The following is a 24,321-nucleotide window of genomic DNA, read 5'->3' as shown; positions in this document are numbered from 1 at the left end:
GTCCGTTGTTATTTGGCGCAGCGACGCACAGGCGCGCGCGGTTGCCATAATTCGCGTAAAGCTGCAATTCAAAACAATTCAAAACATGATTTAGCAACTTTTGATTTGAAATTGAGATCCTAGAATGTTGTTTTTCTCGGAATATACAGCTGAAGCTGAGCTGAAACTTCATCAGGTTAGTTGTTCAGTATCCTTCATTAGATTTTGAGCACTTTCGTTGCTTCAAACGAACAAAATGCACAAATTACAAATGATGGACTCTGGCTTTAAATTCAGGTGGGAACATTTGATTCAATTCCTTGGGTAAAAAAATAATGCAGGGAAATAAATATAATTCTGGGTTTTTTTTCTTTTAATTTTTTTTCACTTCTTGTTTTCTGAAATCTTCATTTGTTTATCTAAATTAAAAATTATCAAGTTACAAAATATCTTTAAAAGTTTTTGAACTTTTTGGGTCTCATAAGGCTGTCAAACAATTGGTGTGTCGGATGATGTCAAAACAAATTTAATTAAATTTAAAATAAACAATCACAATTCCAGTAATGGAGTCATACCTTGGATTTTGAGTTTATTACAATGCTTTGTTTTTACTAGTGAAGTCAGAGAGCTACACAGGGCCGGATCAAAGGGAGTGCTTTGGGTGTTTTACCACCCCACACCTCCCCCTCCCCCTCCGACCCCTCTCTGAAATCCCTATGTCCACTTCTGCTACACATTCTCTTGAAGAGTGTTTCAAAACTTCAAAGGGAAAAATGTTGCATCCCGACACCACTTTTTTCATCATATATTTAAGTGGGGCGCTGTGGTCCAATGGTTACGGTGTTCGACTCGTGTGCCGTGGTATATGGGTTCGAATCCTGACCATGGGAACATGGTACTTGTGCTTTTGAGCAAGGCACTTTACCATTATTGCTTCGTCCTTCGGATGGGACGCAAAGCCGTAGGTCCCGTGTGTTATGTAATGCATGTTACAGAACCCAGTAACACTTATCGCAAAGAGAAGGGGTTTGCCCCGGTGTTTCTGGCAGTGGCTGCAATATGCGCCGCAGCACCTTGGGTCTCATATTTCTCGTATACTTCATTTACCCGTCTTTAAAAAAATAGACATAATTACCAGCACCTTGAGTACCTAATTGTTGGTAGATATGTGTTCTTTATGACTCCAGTATTATTTTTATTATATTATCTCAATGAAGGTCAGTCATTGCAAAAATGTTGAAAAGACATGAATCCGGGACTGAGAAACATTTCCAATTTTGTTAGAATATACTCAGAAAATGCACTCGACTCTCCATAGACTTTGTACACAAACCAAAGAAGTGGCGTCTGGATACTACATTCTTTCCCTTCAAATAAAGCACTAAACTGCAGACACCCATCCCCTATTGATATCTGACGCAGGTTCTGAAAGTTGATCGCAGGTTTCCAGCCGTGAAAGAGTTGGCATTCCTAAATGGAAAGCATTCCTTCCACTTTTCCTGTTTTCCCTCTTATTTTTAAGTGACAAGCCTATCATTAACACATCGGGCTTTCTCCGGTTAGGCCCCCAAAAAAGTGTCCGGTTTCTGGTATGGAGCTTGCCCAAAAAGTAGTGCGGCGACGCGGCTTTTTTTTTTTTTACCTTATTTTTTTTGCTTCAAATGTCGGCTGATGACTGCAAATGGTGCCCGACTAAACTTAGTGCAAATATATGGGAGTCCAGAGAGCTAGAGGCCACATAAAGCTTATTCTCGACCATAACCCAATCTAAAAACACGTTAAAATTGTGCAGCAGCAGGATTCCAGTCAAACCAGTGAGTCTGGCGGTTTTTAGACATCATCTTTCATTGAAAAAAAAACAACTTTTTCATTTTGCCGACGCGCATGGCTACGGCGACGCGCGCGCATACCAGAAACCGGAGACTTTTTTTTTGGCCTTACTGGTATACTAAGTACGCCACACAAATCCAGCTTCTCTACGGTTGGAATAACAACGAGATACGATGACCGAAACATGAGATTGGCAAGCGAAAGAAGATAGGGATATGTGTATATGGGAGTGCCAAGCAAGCTGTCATGATAGAGTCAACAGCGTTTCTCAAGTTGTAATAACGTAAGTCCATCAGCTGGTCGGTTGTCATAAATTACATGAACAGGGGAATGTACCACGAAATGCATACTGTAATATCACATTCCATCTCTTCCTGTACATGTTATTGTAAGCAATTGTATGTCAAGCCGAGTAAAATAACAATATAGTTTCTCAGCATTTTCCTAAAAATGAAGGCGGCACGTGCTATTTTGCTCCCCCCCCCGAGATGGTGGGTGTTCCAAGATGGCGAATTGAATCTTCCATTTTCTTCACTCTTTTGTTGATTTAAAAATTGTTTCCAAATGAGCCATGCATAACCCTTCTGCATAGCTACAATTTTTTTGAAACTAATTAAAAGACAATATATTGGCAATATATTTACAGAATATAATTGAAATGTATGAATTAAATATAAAAAAAAGGGTTTTTTTTTTTTTGCTAGGCCTTAAATGGGAGGTAATTATTTAAAGAAAAAAATTAGTGACCTTATATTACTGAACTGAAGTGCTGTCGTGTCTGGGTTTTTTTGCCAAGAACAAGCAATTTTAAAATTTTTATGATGGGGCACACAAATTTAAAACTTAGGTTTGTGTTTTCAAACCCAAGAATGCATTCACTTCAGCAGCTGGTTGGTTTTTTTAAAGATCTTTACATTAATTGCTAAAATCCAGACATGAAGGTATTCTTTTGATATCCGTTCAAAGAGGAGTTAGTCTGAATAGTCTAGAAAAAAAAGAACCTTAAAGAAAAGGAAAGAATTCCTCCAGATTTGTAAAAATCCCAGGCAGCAATTCACAACAACATTTCCAGACTTTTTAGGCCAACAGAGAGACAGGGAGAGAACCAAAGCTTGAGTTTAGAAATGCACAGAAAATGTGATTTCTTTCATTTATTTTTTTCGACTTTAGGAAATTATATTACAAGTGAATCTTTGGAATCCAACAAATCTCTGTAAAAAAAAACACGAAAATGAAATCAGGTTGGTAAATTACAAAGACATCAAAAGGAGCAGTATTTGAGTAAAACACAGGCTGTTTATTTAATTATTTTTTTTAAATGTGATTTTTTTTAATTTTTTGTTTTTGGTACAGCCATGCACAGGTACTTTTCAAAAACTTGCCGTCTGATTTTTCTGTTGGTCTGCCCAAAAAATTAATTAAAATTTATTTGAGCAAAAACATGGCCGAATTAAAACTACAAATAGAAATGATCTTCGGCCAAGTGAAGGATTTATTTCTCTATGCATCAAGTAATTTTTTAAGCCTATTTATATTAAGAGGATAGTGAAGCTATCAATTTTTCTGAAGGATATTTTTATTTTCTGGTAATGAAATATGAAATCCCAATCTGATTTCGAAGAACAAGTCGTGAAACACACAGGCCAATATCATCAAGCGATATACAATATCATGTACAAAAAAAATCATGTACAAAATAGGCTATGTGGTAATAAGAATCGTCCAGCTTAGCAAAAGAAAGCAGGGGCACCAGCTAAAAGTACATGCAATGTATGCTGCTTGTGACTGGTCACAGCTTTTTTTTTTGGTTTAGCGCATAAAGTTTCCATTTAATATCTTTCGCTTAGCAGTTCGGCCAAGCTAGACAACCGCTTTCCTAGAGCAAGCATTCCAGGAAGTCAAATTTAATTTTGCATTATTAAATATACATGTATTTATATAATCAATAAATAAGCTAAAATCTTAACACTACTTTGCATTTTTCAATTTCTGATGAATATAAACACAACAAACAAAAACTATATGCATGTTAAGATACAAAGCAAAGCACTTTTGAAATGAATTGCATTTAACTCTACCTTATCAGCTACAAGTACATGTACATACAATGGAAATTTAGCAAAATTTAAGGTCGAGGCTAATTAGTAATATGTAGACTTGATTCCAGCCAACAGCCAACAACCTATATCAGTTTTTACATGATGCCTTTGCCCTTTTTGTTCTCTTTGTGTTATGAGAATACAACAGGACAGACATCATGACTTGAATCAAGTATAACTTACATGCAGCATCCAATGTAGAAGAATGGAAATATCCCATCACCCTATGCTTACCATAGCAACTTTACAGAACCTGGTGTCATCCACGATTTAGGATTGTTGGGTATTGAAATTTGAGAGTTGACGGTATATCGTCACAGAAATATCGCGGTGCTCGGTAATACCGGGTACTTTTCTGGGAGGACTACCATGTCATCAAAATAAAATAAGACAAATGGTGATAGGTAAACCACAAACAGGCAGCGTCAGAAGAATTCCAAAGGCCCAGCTGGATTGCTAGTAAGCAAAAGTATCGGTTATTAGTCCAACTTCACAATTTTTGTCTATCTAGACCAAAAAGACTTTTAAACAATTAAATAAAACATATTATAAAATCTAGTTGAGATCTGGCCAACTTGTCTCTATTTCTCCTTTTTGAAAGACTTAGAACACATCTGGCCAGATTTTAGAGGGAATACTGCAGTACTGAAATTCCATATTGAGTGTTTCCGGTTGCTCGGTATTCTGACATCGTTCGGTATTGTTCGGTATCAAGAAAATATCATCACCATACGGTATTATTTAAATATTGTCCAAGCCTACTTTTATCTTCAGTCTTGCTTCATTTTTTCTCTTGCGGGGGTTGTGCACAAATCGGAGGGCACCATAATTGCTTGAGGCATTATCTCAAAGTTCAGTACAAGCAACAATCATTACTGAAATTCAGTAGATGTACCCTTTGTCTGGGGGTGGAAATTAAAAAGATATTTACTGAGAATATAAAAAATACAAGCTTTTTTATTGGAACGTGACAAATTAAGTGTAGGTAATTTCAGCTTTGATCAACAGAGGGGAGCTATATAGTCCCCCCACAAAATGAGTACAGAATACATATTCAATTCAAAGAGGTTCACATCAAGAGGCATTATCTAATGGTTAGGTAGCTCAAAATAAACTCAAATCAGAACAAACAGATGAAAACAAAAACAGTAAACATAATTATCTGTACATTACATTTCAAAACAATGTCACGGACGTGTAAACCATTGCAATCATTTTATACATTAGCATTTTCGACCGATTCCACAAATGTTCAATAAGGATGTGTGGAGAAAAAAAATGTACGCTTGTTAGCTTCTAACACTTTCAGTTTGAAATAAAATCATTGCCAATGTTATCATTAGCCTTTAAGAAAAAAAAATAGAAATTGGTATATACTTATGATTTTTTTTTTACAAATATCTTTCAAAAGCTATGTGTACAGCACGGTATTTACAATTAGCGTCTAAATTTAATAAAAACAAACAATGAAACCATTAAATAAAAGATCTTGTAATCGACGAGAAATTTCTGGGTTGAACAGACAGAGATGATTAGTGAGTAGTGACAAGAGTGATAAATGAAGGGATTTGCAACTGCTCTTAACTAACCATGCTATTTATTAAAGAAACTTAAAAAATGACAGTGGGTGTTCTTTTTTGTTTCTGTGTTTTGTTTTAGGGGTAATTATTGGGCAGGTCCCTGGGCTTTTTCTTCGGGGAAATCTTGAATGGTGCGGTGCGCTTGCCTTAGATACTGGTGCTGCTTGTAGAAAACCTTGAGTGCCCCTTTAATCGTGACAAACGCTATTCCACCCTGCAGGAGACAAAATACACAAAAAAGAGAAATTTAGAAACGAAGGAGAAAAACAGTAAATGGTAAATGGATCTTGGTAGCACTCATGTCACTCAGAACAACGTACACAATGTATATTTACATTAAAGGGAATATACAATGTTTGCTTTTGATGTAATTTTCAGAAGTGGATGGATTTGGGGGATAGTATTTTATAGCAAATTTTGTTACAACTGACTTGTTTGAACTTTTGTGCTCGTAGATGCTGGAAAAACCAAGAAAAATGCTGTACTTGTAGTCTGGTTCACTGACCCTACTTCAGACAAAACGGAGTCAGGTCAGGGAACCAGACTAGTTGGCTTGCACCTGTTAATGGATGTGCAACCGATAACAACCAAAACGTGAACTGACTAAATTTGATAAATTGGTGGCAGTATTTGAAATAAAGTCAGTCGACCATCGTTGGAAATTGCCACAATTTCACAGGATGCTTGAGAATATCATTTACATACAGTCAAGTAAGGTTTTTCATAATAATTTGTTAGTTTTGCTTTTTGATGTTTGCAAATGTTGTTCATTACCTTTAACTGTGCTTAATGCTTATGGTCGTTGGGTAAACATTCCAAGCACGGGGGAGAGCAAAAAAGACAGTCAATGCACGTTTTGGGTACCATGGTTTTATCAAAATGAATTTGCAAAAAACAGCCATCGTCAGAGATTCAAGAAAGTTACTGGTATGGGATTGTCATGAGCTGTACATATTTCATTACTACAAATGTAAGTCAGTGCAGTTGTGTACCGTTATCATTCCCACGGAATATCAAGCTGCAGTACCAGCATACTTAAAGGAATACATTTGCAAACATCAAAAAACAACACTATCACAATATTATGAAATACCTTACTTGACTGTATGTGAATAACAGTCTCAAGCATCCTGTGAAATCGTGGCACCTGGTGTGCTGTCATTTTCAAGAAAAGTGGAATATTTTTTATCAATTTCCAATGATGGTCGGCTGACCATCGTTGGGAAAAAATTACCTTTTTTTCAAATACTGCCCCCAATTTAAGAAACAAATTTTGTTGTCTACATTTTTTTGCAATGCCAGCAAGGGGGTCTGCAAATGTGCAAGCCAGCTAGTCTGGTTCCCTGACCTGACAATTCCCCGACGTCTGTAAAATCGCTCCGTTTAGTCGGGTCGGGGTACCAGACTACAAGAACAGTATTATTTTTTCTTGGTTTTTCCTGCATCTACGAACACAGATCCAAAATCATCCTGGGTTTTGGAGGATTGAGGATGAATGGTGTTAGAGACATGAGGATTTTGGAGGATTGAGGATGAATGGTGTTGAAGCACATGAAGATTTTGGAGGATTGAGGATGAATGCATTTTGAGAGGCAGGACTGTCTGACGATTTTGAAGGATTGAGGCGCTGGGTATCCTTCATTTGAAAATTAGTGCAAAATTTTTGGAGGATTTTGGAGGATTGAGGATGATTCCTAGCAATAAGGGCATAGGAGGTTACATTAAGGATTCATACTGCACTTGTGAAAAGCCAAAATACACAAGTTTACAATTTGTCATTCTCAGAAGAAAAAAAAAAGGACTCACCAGCACTGTCCTCTGTAGATTGGAGTGAAGTGATCCAAACATGAGTTTCCCGCACATGGTGGCAATGGTCGGGAAGATCAGCGCCCCGCACAGGACCCGAGTAGCCGAGATAGGGTCGGCCATGGGCATGAGTTCGGTGGGCACCCGGGGCAAGACGCTACCGCCCCCGAGCTCGGGGAAGAAGTAGCTCCAGAAGGGCAGCTTCGGGGAGTGCTTGCGCCAGAGGCGAAGGATGTAGTCCTCCCACCGGATCATCTTGGACAGGATCAGCATGACGGGGATGGTGGGCAGGCCGATCAGGAGGAACAGCGGGTCGGCCCGCTCCATGACGTCCAGCCCTTCCTTGTGGCCCAGCACCTGCATGACGGTCACCGCGCCGTAGGTGACCGCGGACCAGTAGACGGAGCCCACCACGATACCCCCGGCGGCAAAGGGGCAGACTTTGTAGATGAGTCGGTCCAGGACATCTAGGATGTACACCATGGAACCTGGCAAGATAAGAACCGAGTCTGCAGTTATCTTACCCCTAAAACTCTGCACTGCCCCAAACCGCCCTGCCTATTACACTCCCAGTAGCACCCAAAACCCTAACTCCCTAGGGGGTATGCAAAATCGTATTAAAATTGGAGGATTCAGGACTGTTTAGGGCGGAGTTAGAAGGCACTAGTAATGTTATGGCTAGGATAGGTATGAGTAAAGTTTTGTGCATTCATTGTTAATAATAATAAAAAGAACAAAGAATACCCTCTGAGACACCCACAATGAATAAGGTCTACGGGTTTATGGATTCATCAATAAACACAATGTAATACAATGTAATACAATGTAGTACTCTTGCTATTAGGCTTAATTGCTGTGAGACATTTGTGAGGCTGTGTACAGACAAATGAGACCGTGTTCAGACTGCCGGGAAGTCAGGTTGGTGTAGTGGTTCTTCCTCGCCTTCCACCTCTATGGCGCAGGCTCAATTCCTGCCGTGGTTCACATGTCGATTGGATTTTCAGTCCCTACCTGATTCCCTAGGTTTTCCCCCGAATTCTTCCGTGGGTTTTCCTCCCACCTCTAAAACTGTAATCTCTTTTCATCATCTTCTCTCTACATGTTTCTTCAGGCATGCGAGCAACAGTGCCTAGGGTGCTTTTGAGGCATCCCTAGTTTGCACCAACCTAAGTCAGGGTAGATGATGATGTACTCGGTGTTACACTGGGGACAAGACACCTTGACCGTGCTGTTGCCTCTCTGCTTCTCGTCGATCCACCGCTGCAGGCAGATCTGGTGGACCCACTTGGTGGTGCCCCGACACCGGCAAGGCTTCGTCCAGCGGGCTAAACGGTCGTCATCCTCTGTGGCAAAGCAGACCCAGCAGGTTTTCCTGGTGGTTGGGTGGAGGGGTGGGTGGAACAGGATGCAATACAGGAAGGTATTAAGATCAAATTTAAGATGATTTCGATATTTGTCACATGATGCAGTATTTAATAATGTGAAGTGTAAAATATCAGGAACAATCATTAAAGACAATCTTCAAATGTGTGTGTCACACTCTGTATGCATACAATTATGGTGTCAATGTTCAGACTAATTCAGTATTTATTAACCCTAACTCCCTAGCATGATTTACTAGGAACCACACCCATCCTGGCAAATTCCAACACCATATGGGAAACTGCACACACATATTTCTGGAGGTGTGCCTACCCAATGTAAAAGACTGTCAGTTTAGGGGTACTGTACCCATCCAGACAGATTCCAACAATACATGCTGTTGGAGTTTGATGAGTTGAGTTCTATTAGGGTTAATGTGAAATGAGAAATATCAATAATGATGAGTAATAAATTATGTAAAAAAACACACATCATCTGAACAAGCAAACAAGCCAACAGACAAACAAACCAATCATAAAATCTATACTAATACAACAAAATGTCTAGAGTTGGCAGGTAGCCATTTTTGACACGTTTGTTTTATCGCTGATGTAAACACAACACAATACCTACAGATGTCCGTACATTTAAGTAAAGTCTGCAGTGACACTGATGTCACACAACGTTAGATAAGTAACTGTGTTTGTTCTAAGGTTGGACCATCAAACGATAGACAGCTCTTTGTTCTCAACACATTCTTTTGTGCTACACTGGAAAACAAAGCCCACCCTGCTTAATATACTACAGTTCCTGTAATTAGGAATTAAGCAACCTCCCCCTAATTACATGCCGAGCTCAGTTAATCCCTCTTCAAACTATCCCCAGACCTTATTGTGGGCTCACCTGCTGGTAAATATGGACAATGAGGTAATGACCAGCTGGTCACTAACCACAGAACCTGGGTCAATGTTTGCAGTTTGACCACAAAGCCAGATTTACATCACAGTACTGGTCTGGGGCATATTTGCGATGACACTAATGGCCACCATAATTGCTTTTTAATGAACCCCCATCTACCAAGCAATCTGCAGGCTTACAATTTTGCATCAGCCTGAACTTATTGCACTGACCCAACACTCTTTCATTTTTCTTTGTCAAAAGGCTTTTTGAAATCAGCTGTGCTTGTGATATTTACAAACATGTAGGCACAATGAAAAAGTGTAAATAAATTTCAAGAAAAAGAAAAACTGTACTAAATGAAGCTTCATGTTTTGCATTCTAGTGTGTGTGCACGTGCACACATTTGAGATTTGCTAATTTTCAGTTTCAGACGAACATCTTGCTGCTCATATGCAACACTGTAGACAATCTTGAAGAAAAGTTATGGCTGTCTTTCCTAGTGTCGTTTTGGACGGACAGAAGCAGATTCGACTCCGAATACAATTGCGACTCCTGTTGGAATAAGATTCGATTCCAACAATTTTGGAATTACCCAAGCCTATTATGAACTACAATACAGCAGAGCGGCCAACTTTGAGTAAGAGTTAAGAGTGAGAATTTGGCAATGGAATTTGAGCTAATGCGAGCAAAAAGTGCGAACCGGCCCAAAAAAGTTGGATCTGAGATGCTCTGAGGTGCAATCTGAGGGATTGCACTCTTGAGAGATCCTGTGTGGGCGTAAGAATGTTGGAATAACCTGAGTACAGTCAACTACTTTCGGCATACACGCAACCGTCATCTATGCTCCTCTGAATCAACAGCGACATCAACAAAAACATTGACAAGTCAGTGTACCTGTCATCTATGCTCCTACTCCTAGTGGATGGCATTTTCCTGCACTCCTCATCACCGGCCCCTGTCTCATCGCCACTCATTGTGGATGCTGCTTTCTCCTCACGTTCTGCGATCAGGATTTGTTTTTGTTACACTAGCTTCATAGATAACACCTAGCCATCATCCTCATTCACTCAGGGGGTTGTCCGCAACAGTGTTTCTTGCATCCAGCAAGAGTCAATTACTGGACACTTTTCAATCAAAGATGCCTTTTTTCTGGAATGAGGCAAAAACATGCAGCACCTGTACAACATTTTGAGACACTGAACAAACACCTTAAGAAATAATGTACAAGTACAACAATTTAAAAAAAATAATAAATTCGGGGGGGGGGGGGGGGAGTAGTGTGAAATTACTGGTCCCAAGCATGCAAGTTGACCTCAAAAACCTGCGGAATTTTACGGGAATAGAGTACATCTGGTCACCATTTATAAAATCTAAACATGTGGAAGGAACATCTTATTTTGGGGGGGCCAGTTATTTTTTGCCCTGGCAAGGCTTATCCAGTCAAGGGCAATTGGTGGGCGGGGACATCCGGGAGCTTCTTACATTGCCTTGTCTAGTTCCAAGACCTAGGCCCTACTTAAAACTCTGGATTGCTGAATGTCCCCAATGATAACGCATCACACAAAATATTAATGAGGGAGGGGCAATGTGTTTAACTGCAGTCAGACACCAAAGGGTAGACCAAGAAATGCATTTTTCTCTCTCTCAAACGTTCCGAGAACTAGGCCTACAAGATGTTGGGTCTTGGGAAACCCCCTTAAATTCCTGAGCAATGACAAATTGACATGTTGCAATGCCAATGCCAATCGCACACTGCTCAGTGACAGCAGGAACACGTTGAACATGATTATTGTTTTCATTTTTACGATTCGTAGAAATCTTTGCAGCAACGGAATAGTTTGCTAAGAAGTCTATAATTTCAACTTACGTCGACTGGATTGTTGACAACGTCTTTTAAGCAAGGAACAGGGAGTTAATTCTACCTCAAAAACAGTTTTTCTACGAAACTCGATTATAGTGAGCTTCAAAAATAAAATGGCGGCGCGTGGTCAACTCAATTTAAAGTAGGTATAAGTATATTTTTTTTATTAGTAGAAGCAAATGATTTTCAAAAACAAAATCTGTTCAATTATTTTATTATTTTTATAAGATGTGTTTTAGTTTCTTTTACCTGTCATATTCTACAGATATGATCGCCATACTACAAGAGACATGTCTATTCAACTCACCTTTATCAATATTTATACCTAGATTTTGCAATAGAACAGTCCGTCGTGAAACACCCAAACGCCACAGTTCATGTATAGCGCCACCAATCTAAAGTTAAGAATTTTACGTACGTATACTACGTACATGTATCATGCGGGGTTTTTTTTTCATGCCATTTACTATAGCATCATAACTAAGACATGTCGCTACTTTTATGTTAAAAGAAAAGATATAAACCTCAAAACTGTTTATCCTGTTAATTAATTCATGCCTCTGGTTACACCCCTTGAATTCACCTTTGTTTCTTCATCACGCCTATGCAAAACTTTAGGTAAACTTTATTTCATGTGTGTAGTGTCAACTTTATTGCAGTCGACCGCGGAAAAAAATACATCTGACAGTGACAGCTAGCCAACGATGTTTATCGCAGAAATAGGTTTGTTTTGTTAACTTTAACTACCTTTTCTGTGTTCCACCCCTGGCTGCATGCGGCCTGCATGTGCTTATGTATACATGTCAAGTTCTGCCATAGTACATAAACTTGCACATACATTTGTACACGTGTTTTATCGATGAACTTATAAACCAAATTTCAATCCCCGAATTTAAAGTTTATGATGTGGTATATAGACGTCGCCAAACATACCTGATGAGTTGGGCCTCGGGTGGGCCGAATGACCCGAAAAAATGCCGGCTGGCAAATAACATTTTGTTGTGGGGCAAAATTGTGAACTTTTTTGCAGGCGACATTTTTGATAAATCGTCAACCAAAATCAAAATAAAGTAAGCTTTTTGTGATGAATTTTTTTCGCCAGTGATCGAAGCCAACTCGCACCTTCGTTCTTATTCCTCCATGCACCAACACACTTTTGTTTTAAATGCAAGTTGAGATGCACTTATAAAAGGTCCATGGGATGAATTCATTTTCATTCATTCATTCATTAAATTATTTATTAAAACAAATCATGACTCGCAGCCAAGGGCTGAATTGAACATGATTTACAGTTGCATCGGATGTAATTTCAGGAAGAACACGGTTCTGCTTGGGTTTTCTGTTCAACTTGTGAACCCAAAAACTTGCTCCATTGCAAACATTATTTTGTGAGAAAAGCTTGCTCATTGGCTTACTGCCATGTACTGACACAACAACGAATCACCAAAGAAAAAGATAAATTCACGACAGCAAAATATCCCAAATTCTGGCAACTGTTGGTGGTCACGGTGAAATAGCTCTGTGATGGTTTCTGCCTGAAATAACACTTTTGTTATGAATAAACAGGCACAAAAAATACCCTTGAAAATGCAAAACGAAAATTGAAAATAAGGCTAAATAGGGAACAAAGGTGCATTTTCAAGGATTGAATTAAATATCACCATTTGAAGCTACGCAAAGAATGGTGTCAATCTATACATTTTTTTCACCATAGGGAATCGAAATGCTGTGTGATTTCATCAAACCAGAAATTTTGTGACAATCAACGCATAACATAATTCCAATTATCTTAAATATTTTACGGAGATTTCGTTCGTTTGAAAAAATGAAGAAAACAAATTCTTTACTTAATCATGATTTAATTATCACACAAAATGGTATCCCGCACGCGTACCATTGTTAACTGATCCCCAATTAAATTTATGAGACAACCTCAACATGAGCGTACCGGCGGCAATTTCTTGTCAACATTGGAGGGGGGGGGGGGGAACACAAGAATAGCTGATCATATTTTTTTTTAAATCTTCCAATTGTTTTTTTTTTTATTTGCAAACCCTTTTTAATACTAATATTTAGTGGCATATTTTTTATTATTCGTGTGGTACAATTATATGATTACCTTTTTAAAATGTTCTTTTTAATGTAAATCATGTGCAATGCAGCTATGGCTGCTACTCGTGATTTTAAAAAAAAAAATTATAAACCATGCTGAATGAAAATTCGAAAAGCGGGGTGGGGGGGGGGGGGAGTGCTTTGACAACATGTATGCAAGCATACATAAGTTATAGCCTACATGTACATAATTCTTAATACGGATTTTACGAGCATTTCTCCCAGTTTAGATACATGTACGTAAAACTGGGTGCTGAACGAGAATAATCCAAGCGCTATTATTAAATCATAATATTTTGTAAATTTCACTAACATAGGTAAAAATCTATAAATCATTGGGGGGGACATCGCCATTGGGGTCTCCCCAAAATATTGGGAGGGGCATGTCCCATATCTAACCCCCACTCCACGCCGCCCGAGCGGCGTGCGGTACTGATCAGACTTTCCACACCGCAGCTTGGCCTGCACTTCACCCACAACTATCCTGTGGTGACCGCGAGGGAAGGTAATAAAATAAAACTTTAGTGTCACTCAAAACAGTCATGAGAAATAACAGCAACTCATATTTTTTCTTGTATATTCATGTTCACAAACAGAGTTTTCTAAACAAAACAAAAGGGCATAACATCAATAACGACACCTGTCGTTTTGGACTGGGTCTAGGGGGTTAACAATGTCAGACCGCGTAACAAAAGACCCGGCGAATACCCTGGCAAGTTGGCGGGTGGAGCACCTGTCTCCAAAACTTTTGTTCGGGCAAGGCCGTCTCTTTCAAGCAGGCAGCTGTACATAAAATTTCATGATTATAGCCATATTCATTATTAATACAAGAACCTTTTATTTCTTTGATAGAGTTCACGTTTTGTTGAACTCTCTGCCCTATGTGTGCTCTCGGGAGGGGCGGGTGGTTGGTTGTTGCATATGCACTTTTTTAATTCAAGAATAAAGTTTACCATTAAACAGGCAAATTTCTACACTGATATCTCCAACTTAAATGTAATGGGAACATTTATTTTTTGGGTCATTTTTTCTTTTTCTTCTTCATTTGATACAACAAAACTGCTCAAAATCTTAAGAAGGGATGATAACAACTAACATGTTGAAGTTTCAGCTTAGTGCTATACATTTTGAGCCTAAACAGAGAAAACGTAAGCTCAATTTTTGGGTAACTGCATGATTTCGTTGCTAAAGCACACGTAAAAATATGTGCCCGCGTGAGCACAGCTTCCAAGACCACCTTCAATTACTGTTTTCTTCCGAATTATACAATTTAAAGCCAAACGGAGGGCATTTTGGTACCAATCCTGTCTTCACTTTGAGCACTGGATTTTTCTCGATAAATCGGTAGGTACGTTTCCGCGGGTACTTGCAAATGTCCCTACGTGCCTTTAGGACGATAACTTATGTGTTCAGTTTGTTGCTGTTAGGTTGCAGATTCGTTTGTTTGTTGTCTCTAATTTCCAAGGACAATCAGAAAACTTTGAAAAAGAATGACTTAAATTGAAACTCCAGTGAAAATTCGACCTACTAGATTGTTTGTTGTTGTAATAAGAATATCAGTCCTATCTAATTGAGATGAACTTTTCAAGGGAGTCGAATAAATTGTTCCTCCTTGGAAATAAGAGAGTTAAATTGTGTCGATCATGAGATTAACCAGACCCAGTAAAAATACCTTTTCACGGAAGATAAAACATTGAAAATTAATAGCCAAGCGGACGATTGCAATCGAGACTATTTATCGAATTGCCAAACAAAACAAATGCCATATCAGATAGGACTATATCACCAAAGTTAGTAATTTTTTGGATGTCTGAATAGCCGCCCCCCCCCCCCCCCCCCCCACCGAAAAGAACAGCTTGAATTAGGCCGCCATGATTTCAATGTCCGAGCATTTAACTATGTCATAATATACGAACATTTGCTAACATTTAGGCCCAAGTACAGTTAGCAAAGTTTCAACTTTATAGGACAAGATAATTATTTCCCCATCCACAAAGACTAAATTACCACGTACAACCAGATGTTGGCATACCAGTACATGTACTCCACCATGCACGTCAAATTCCTTTTTTTTTCCCGCGAGGCTTTGTCCGGAATCCCCCCCCCCCCCCGTCGAAATCGCCGATGAATAAAGTCATTTACGTGCCGTAGACCGGCGACAGACCACGGTATCGCTGCGGGGTTATTATCCAGTACAACCACATTTCTCCGCTCAACTTTCTTTGTGAATCTGGCTGCCATTGTAAACTCCTTTTATTGCTTTGCCCTCCTCTATTTCCAGGCCGTCCGCTGGGCCTTTGTTGGACCCGTAATAGGTCGCGTGGCCCGCACGCGACCAGACAAGCATCCAGAGAACGGTCCAATAACGACCCAACATTCTTGTGGTTTTATTGTCTTGTTGGTACCCGCTCCTTAATTCCCTTCCCCATGTCCCCTTGGTCCTTGTTCTCTGTTTCTTCTAGCAGCCAAAATAACCCTTGCAGATATGCCACCCGTAACTTCTTTCCCTTTTTTCCCCCCATTTGTCATTAGCCAAAACCACACACCAACCTTCATGGTGTGACGCCGCACGGAGCAATGAATGTTTATAGTTTTAGGCTTTACTTTCGATAAGAAAATAATTATCATGACTGTTGTTACCACACCAGCTATGTTACCACCAGGACCTCAACTCAATGTAAGCCAAATATGGGCATCGTATGGGTGACAAAAGACCACAACTTTTTCTTCAGAAGGTATTGGAGCGATGAAGAGTAAAATAACCCCATAGTTCCAATTGGAAGAATGCAGGAATCCATTGATATAATTATGCGAAGACGTCAAATAAATTTAATTTAAAAAAATTATAAGTACGACTCCATCAGCGGTAACGGCAAAGCAACAGTTAACAAAATCAACAACACAAAATTCGGAAACCAATCAACTCACCAACCAACCTACCAACCAAAATTTAATCAAAGAAACAATTACTTTTTTTCTTTATGTTCAGATTTGGCGGACCTTTCACCAACTTTCAAAATGGTCTTCAGTGAAATAAGGCCGGCAAAAAAAGGGGAGAAATGAGAACCAACTAACGGGCTGAATTCCGCGGAATATTAATCAGGCATGATGCAGAACATGTATCTGTTTAGAGTAAGTGATAGTCATGCACAATGTTCTTGCTGTCACTTGAAATAAAATGATACCAGAGACCCCATTGAAACATTATCACTAATTCTTGATGGTATACCCGTATAACCCATACCATCGACAACAAAACGGGACCGCCACATTGCCTCACAGCTCACTTTGGCGCCTTTTCATTCCGCGACGGTTATTTATCCTCACACACACGTTCACACAAAAGCAAGAAAGACCTTCCGAAGCAACCACAGGTAAAACCACGGCACGAGCGGATTCACAAAAGTGTGAAAACCAACTTTTCTTCAACCTATTGTCCGACTTGCCCCATTCATGTCCCTTTTGTGGACAAAGCGCCCTCGTTGGGTTTATGTGAGACAGTAGCAGCTGGCCCGGTGTTGCCGCTCGTGACCGCTGGCGGTTTCTAGTACTCCCTTTTCGTCGCCCAAAATCTAAAATAAAACAGATGCATGTTTAAGTCTGCGATCGAAACAAATACAGCTAAGAATTGTTAAATTTTGACGGAATACATATTTTCTATACATTTCTTCAAAATTATATTTCAAAATGCGATTATTTTCGCATAAAAAATGGGTAAATATTGCTTTCTTGCCTTGTTTACTATAAATTGATGGGTGGGGACTTAGAAACCGACGTCACCAGCCTAACCGGGTATGTCTTGTACGCTGAATACATCGCCATCGCCAGCGCGCCGAATCAAACGTGTACAAATTTCCCACCACGGCCGGCCATATCGTGTAAACAGCTCAGCCGACCGTACGGTTTGCGTGCGTAAGATCCGCGTCGAATGCCGGTACCGTCGTAGATTCGTATCTGCTGCATCGTCAAACAGCTGGACATGAAAGGTACACTGAACTAGCTGTAACGTATTTTTTGACGTTAAAGAGAGAAAATTAGAGCGTGTCAGTTTGGTTTGACAAGACCAAGTAGCTCTTGCTAAATGGGGGATTTCGGTTTGGATGTTCATCCACACGATACGAGGGCCCTCTCACCGCTGGAATTGTACCCGAATTCGAGCACTGTGTCTTTGTTTTCTCCCGAGGCGCTAACGATGCAAGATGACATGCTGATGGAGAAAAGTGCGAACAAGCAGCACCTTCAGCAGTTATCCCCCAACCCAGATCTCAGCTCCGACAACTCGGACGACTTGTCGCCTGGCTCAAAGTCAAAATCGGGGGATTCCAGTCCGCTAACTGTACCAGATAAGAACAAAGCGCAGTCTGAGGTAGTTCCCACATCGGCGCCGGCTACAGCAGCAGTTGGGCTTTTGCAGCTGCAGCAGCAGATTGGGTACTACGCACAGGCCCAGGTCCATGCACAGGCACATGCACATCAACAACAGCAGCAGCAGCAGCAGCAGCATCAGCAGCAGCAACAACAGTTTATCCAAGACGTGAACCCCAGCAACTACATCAACAACGTTGCTAGCTCTGGCACCAGCACAGTTAACTCTGTTGCAAGTTCAAGTGGTTTTACAAGCTCGCCTAATCTCTGGTCAACTGCCACAGCTGCTGAAGAATCCTATTTCCAGGGGCTGCCAACCATGAATGGCACAATGCAGTTTCAGAATTTTCCCCGCAACTCATCGCCGCTTTTTAGTCCCAATGCCACATTATCCCCACAGCTCGGGATGCAACAGCAGCAGGCTGTCCAGCAACGCCGTAGCCTACCACCTCACCAAGCACCGACACAGCAGCAAAACATCTATCAGACGGCAACCCAGCTGCAGCAGGCTCAAGCTCAGCTGCAGGCACAGGCTCAGGCTGGGAGTCTTTACCTCCAAAATAAGCAGTACCCGACCAACTGGAACTCGGCAGCTGCTCAACAAACAGCTGCTGCAACCTCGTGGCCATCACCTCAGGCTCACCAGCAAGGCATGCAGCCATCTGTTCAGCAGCAGCAGCAGCAACAACAACAGGGGAACCCCTGGGGAACTGTGGGCTCTCCCCCAAGTGGCCCAGCTCCTACGATGGCAAACAACATTCAGCAGCAGCAGAGGCGTTCTATGCCGACAGTCAATCAAACCGGCAACCAGCCCTCAATATCACCCCACAAAGGCCGCATTCTTTCCAACCCTATCATCTCGCCACCCAAGTTTCAGCGAAGCACATCACTGCCTGCCAAGAACTACGGACACCAGTATCCATCAGGCATGAACACAGCACCGAGTTTAGAATTCACCAGAGCGGATGGGAAGAGGACAGATGCCAACACCAACACACTTTTTCCATACCAGGTTAGTCTTTTTGCCCCAATAAAAATTTTGTAAAAAATGAATATTATAAAAAAATTGAAGAAAAATATATGTTACAAAGTCATGAGCAATACAACCTATACTACAGGTGCTTTTCTTTTTCAATCAAGAAGACTTCATTCAGACTCTGCATTCTTTCCCATTTAATTTTCAACCAAAATGTATTTGCTGAAATACAAAGTAAACCAAAAAATTACACTTGATTCATAAAAACTCTGAATTAACATTTTTTTTCCATTCGGTATTCCTGCAGTTTTAAGCCAGAATATGACTGAAAGACATTATATTGTGCATTTTGTACCTTGCATTCACCTTCTTTTGTGTGTGTGTGGAATTGTGCATGTTGCTGAACAAACCAAAAAAGAAATGAAAACCCATGGCTTTCCATAGGGGGGATGCTTTATAAAATTAGATTTTACAGCTGGTTATATCATGTTATTATTATATTTATATATTATGATTTGGATTTCTTTTGCAGGCAAAATGTTTCTACCCCCTGTTTGATCAAGTTGTTCTAAGTGATAAATCAGATTGTACTAACCTGATATAATTAGGAAAATATGGGTGAAATGTCAAATGTTACATGCACACGTATACAGTACAATTTTAATAAAGTTAATACTTGTACCTAGATTCCTGACCACATACACGCTGCAAGAAATGTCACAGGGTCAAAATGGAAATTAGTTTACCATTATACCCAAGGGTCTAGCATCATAAATATTTGGGGAAATTCTTGGGGTTGAAATGCACTCAGTGTTGCATCTGGGCTGATCTGGCCTAGCTATTTTATGCACGACTGCAACACTATATCTTTATTTGTAAACATTGGCTCTCCTATTGCATATATGCAAAAATATATATAAGGTAAGAATATATTCTTACCTTACCCGAACTGGAACTCTTTATAGAGACAATTTAGGCCTGCAGTTTTCTTTGGTCAAGGGAATTTATACCGTAAAGTTAAAACTCCATGCTTCTGTTTTGTAGATCTGATCTCTTGAAAATCCAATTGTCTGTAGGATTATTTCAAAAGACACTTAGTCAAAGACCATATATTTTTATTTATTTATTTATTTATTTAAAAAAATATTCTCCATCCAAGCTATGGGTACATGTAGGGAAGGATCAATCCAATTGGTCTGAATAGGTTGTAAACACAAAAAATATAGGTTTTATTTCGTAGAATATCAGCAATCTTTCTACGTGGATGAGCCTCATATAGATTGACCTCTGTACGGAAAGTGTGCTAGCTTCCTTGTGGTTGCTAGGCACCATTGATAGTGTTGCGCATTTGCACTGTATAATGTACTGGATAACAGCATCTCTTGATGCAAGTGATGAATACGAATTGAGATATTATATGAATAGTGCAAAGTTAATTTGTAATTTTGTGACCATTAGCAAAATTGTCCGTAAGTGACAACCTTGTATTTTAATAGTGTTGTCGGGGCCTGTACATTTGTATGCTGATGTGCCAGCACAATAACATTAACATCTCCATTTTTATAAATGTTTACTGTCCATTTACATGTCAAGATGCGTACCATGCATGCATACACACAACAGGCATGTACTGTAGTACCATGGAACTGCGAAAACCATTATCCACAATGTGTTCATGTACTTTTAACTGCTGGACAAATTAAGCCACAAACGGCTGGACAAAAGCCACAAAGGCATAGACTCCAGTTGGAAGCTCTTAAACGTTGAAAGGAGATTTGCTGTGTAATCTCCAAGAGCTGTTGCTGCAAATGCTGTGTTTACAGTCTTCATCCCATTCAATGCCTCCGTGTTTTAACATGTGCCTGGGTCACATTGGTTATTGATCCTTATCAGTCTCTATATGGGCTGTCCATTATGTAACATTGAACAATGCAGGTGTTCTCAGCCCAAATATTTCCCAAGCGACCATATACATTTTGCATCACGTGTTTGCGTGTAAGCAAGGTACCTTCTTGCACCTCTCCATTTGTTTATTTTTTGTTTTGCCTTGTCATGAGTTAAAAATAGAAGTGGAGTCATTACTAATCAAGCATCCATAAATTTCAGGCACAAAATGCCTATATTTTGCGTGCAATATTCATAACCGAATAATCATTCTAGAGGAAGAATGACAAGAAATAACAACTTTGTTGTCTTCGTTGCTTGTGTTTCCCATGATTTCAACCATTAAGATCAATGAAAAATACCCTTTAAATAAGTATCATTGCCAAATATATTTTTACTCAAGAATCACATGCGTGCACTCATGTGGACAAATTCCTTCTGAATTCCAGAGTCTTTTTTTTGCTCATGGCTTGAATAAAAAAAAATTGTAGCTGCACTTTGAGGAATGTCCACTCCAGACAAGCATCCCAGGAATCTTATTAGAGTTCAAACACATACTATATTGCATGGTGTATTTCTTGTGTGCACATGCATTAGAGCTGGTAAGAAACCCTGGTGGGAAGTACCTACATTTGTACACGTATAGACCATTATCATGTTGCAGCCATTTGATTTTTTTCCCATTCAGATCAATGTAACCAAAGCGAAGCTGGAGGGAAAACTAGTCTGGTTCCTATTTGCACAAAAAACATTATCATTCAGTACTGTTATTGGATACAGGGAACATGACTAAAATGGTGGAAGCATGATAAAGGTCTATTGGACAGTAGACCTACTTTTTGAACCAATTTCATTGCTGTCATTTAGGGGGGACAGTAGCATTCACAGCTTGTCACATAACACGTACATTATGTGCTTGGGAATAAGCCCGGATGAGAAACTATTTGATTTGTTCACTCGGCCTAAGATCATATTGCTGCATGTGTAGATTTAGTTTACATACACAAAGAGCCTATCATATTGGCTAATGGATACTACTACAGTGTAAGATGTGCAGTAGTATGGAGCATCTGTGTGCGTGTACATGTGCACTGTTTTATTAGTGGGAACAGGTGTGGTGCCAGACTACATTTTCTCCAACTTAGCATGTGTGTACAAGTATGCATTACCCTTTTGCCAAATTTGGCAACCCTCCAGAATGTACATGACCTTGGCAGTTCTGCTTAACCTAAGGCCATGCAACCCATCTTGCTCAGCACATGTCGTAATAGCTCTGCACAGCAGTGGCAAGCTTGAATGGCCGTGTTTAGTTTCAATTCTACTTTCCATTACGAAAAAACTTGATGGGTAAAACTAAAATTCTAACAGGAAATCTAGCTTTCACTCAACTCTCAGCTTCAAAGATTGCAATCAGTTTTGTGGAAAAGTATATACACATCTAGAATATTTTTGTGTGTGTATTATTAGAAATGTGCATAGCGTAAAAAGTGGAACAATAACTTATTTCGTTGACTACCATTTGTAGGCAAGAACTGGCTCCCAAGTCACATTGTCTACATCCCATAAAGTGGTGGATTTGAAGATCAGGCAATAATCAATAATCAATAGGTTCTCATTCCCCATACAACTCTGCAGAGCAATTGTGAGGACCTGGGACACAGTGAATTATTCAGATGATCCCGTTGTAATACATTCAGTAAACAAACTTGTTCTCAATATACCCAACATGTCATTTCTACATTGTACACTCTAGTCTGAGAACGTGCTCAGCTGTTGGAATTAAAACTGATGGTAGAAGAAAAAACTGATAGTGTACAAATGCACACTAAATAGGAAGCATAGTCTAAAGCCCGGTTCATACTCCACGCGAATGCGAATGCGAAGCGAATTTGACGTCATGGCACGTTCGCTGCAAAATTCGCCCGAGTTAAAATCTGTTCAACTTTTACGAATTCGCAGCGCGAATACTTGCCATGACATCCCAAATTCGCGTTTGCTTTCACTTTCACGCCGAGTATGAACCGGGCAATAACGCGAAGGTTTTTGAAATTAGGAATACATGCAAACTTCCTTAAAGTTATACTTTGCACAGAAACGTTTCAGAATGTATATTACGTAAACTATAAAGTAGTGGGTACATGTATTACATTTTCCTCGTACAGAAAACTACATACATGTATTTGTAAATGTTTGTATACTATTTACTGCCTGTATTTGTACTAGGAGGAATGCAATTTGACGTGCATACATGTGTAAATTCTTGGAGGTGCACCATGCATTTTCAAATCAAGAAACCTTTCAGGTTGATCGTGGAGGTAGAATTCTACCTCCATGGGTCGACAGAGTTTCCAAAGTTAATCATTTATTTTGTGTTGTATTTCCCCCCCCCCCCAAAAAAAGTATTTTGTGTTATTTACCTTCAAAAACTTATGTTAAAAAAAGGCAGATTGAGTGTGCTGTTTGGCTGATTTATAACACGACATTATATAGTAAACTGAATTTTCATTTCTACTGCAGGAACGAGCTGGGCAGAATGCAGGGGTTGACCCCATGAAACTATCATCTCTAGAGCACCAACTGTTTGACATCATGCGTGGCACAGAAAACTCCATGGACCACTACACTCGAAACTCATGTGAGTACTTTGATTTTCTACTTTTAATATATACATGTATATCAACTTACATTATGGTTGTCAAATGGTTGTTTCCTTGTAGTTGTGACAAAACAGTGTACTTTCAAGATTGCTGATTATTGTTAGTTTCAAGTTCTGGGTAACTTTGAGCGTTCAGTCTAGAAGATCAATTGACCTATCACAGTAGAATCACGTCAACGCAGCTTGTGAAATATTGTCCAATTACATGATTATACAAATGGACGCAGAACGCGCAAAATCTGAGACAAACAAAACTTAACGTACAAAATCCCATTAAGTTGTCTAAGGGGCGTGGCTAACTCGCAAACGGCGATAGGCCAATTAAGGGTGAAGCTTGAAGTTTAACAAAAGGCTAACAGTTCTCAGTACCTCTAATAATGAAACCAGGTGAAAAAAATCAGGAAAGTCCCAGGTTCCCATAAATGACATATTAAACAATTGCCGTGTAAACTGTACTGAAACTTGTAATTCCTGTGTATTTGAACAGAATGCTTTGTCGTCTTCTATTACATATTATGACAAAAGTCCAGCATTTTGTTAGTAGGCTCACCCAAATTGCTCAAATAAGTTTGCTTTGCTTGCACTTTGTAACTTAAAGCTCATCCTTGTCAGGTCAGTGGGATGGTTGGGTCACACTGCATGGGTTCACATCTTATCTTGTTTGTTTGTGGTGGGCGGATTACAGAAACAGTGCTTTTAGTACCAATGGGGCAATATAGAAAATTGTACGCAGTCAATTTGAGGGCATACACTGGTGCTTTAAGAGTTGACCTAGTATTAGCTTGCACAGGTATAACCACAAGACCACATAAATGACATGATTATGTCCAATATAATACTCTTTACAATACATTTTGTGGCATACTGGCACGTGGCAATGTGTTCTTATTCCTCCATGGTCTGACGTGCTG

General features: G+C 39.7%; 2 protein-coding genes across 3 annotated transcripts in view; one reads left to right on the top strand and one right to left on the bottom strand.

Moving 5' to 3' along the window:
• Positions 1-2,921: 2,921 nt before the first annotated feature.
• Positions 2,922-11,562, bottom strand: LOC119739863 (E3 ubiquitin-protein ligase MARCHF5-like). Of its 2 annotated transcripts, none has more exons than XM_038214973.1 (5): positions 11,424-11,562; positions 10,451-10,705; positions 8,461-8,666; positions 7,295-7,782; positions 2,922-5,702 (listed from the first exon to the last, which is right to left on the bottom strand). In XM_038214973.1, the coding sequence occupies exons 2-5, from the start codon at positions 10,528-10,530 to the stop codon at positions 5,574-5,576; spliced, it is 903 nt and encodes a 300-aa protein (XP_038070901.1). In that variant the 5' UTR covers positions 10,531-10,705; positions 11,424-11,562; the 3' UTR covers positions 2,922-5,573. The 2 variants fall into 2 exon arrangements, with proteins under 2 accessions (XP_038070901.1, XP_038070902.1); XM_038214974.1 differs by having other exon boundaries at positions 10,451-10,732; positions 11,424-11,558.
• Positions 11,563-17,224: 5,662 nt separating this feature from the next.
• LOC119739653 (cytoplasmic polyadenylation element-binding protein 2-like) overlaps positions 17,225-24,321 on the top strand; it is a 28,979-nt gene continuing 21,882 nt past the window's right edge. The window contains exons 1-2 of the mRNA XM_038214664.1: positions 17,225-18,906; positions 23,272-23,389. Coding sequence (XP_038070592.1) covers positions 17,611-18,906; positions 23,272-23,389 — 1,414 coding nt within the window. The 5' untranslated portion in view covers positions 17,225-17,610. The remainder of the gene's footprint in view (positions 18,907-23,271; positions 23,390-24,321) is intronic.

Source organism: Patiria miniata, unplaced genomic scaffold (genome assembly GCF_015706575.1).
Source record: "Patiria miniata isolate m_02_andy unplaced genomic scaffold, ASM1570657v1 HiC_scaffold_4, whole genome shotgun sequence".
NCBI lineage: Eukaryota > Metazoa > Echinodermata > Asteroidea > Valvatida > Asterinidae > Patiria > Patiria miniata.
Note: the sequence above shows the minus strand (reverse complement) of the source record. Positions and strands in the feature narration are given on the sequence as shown.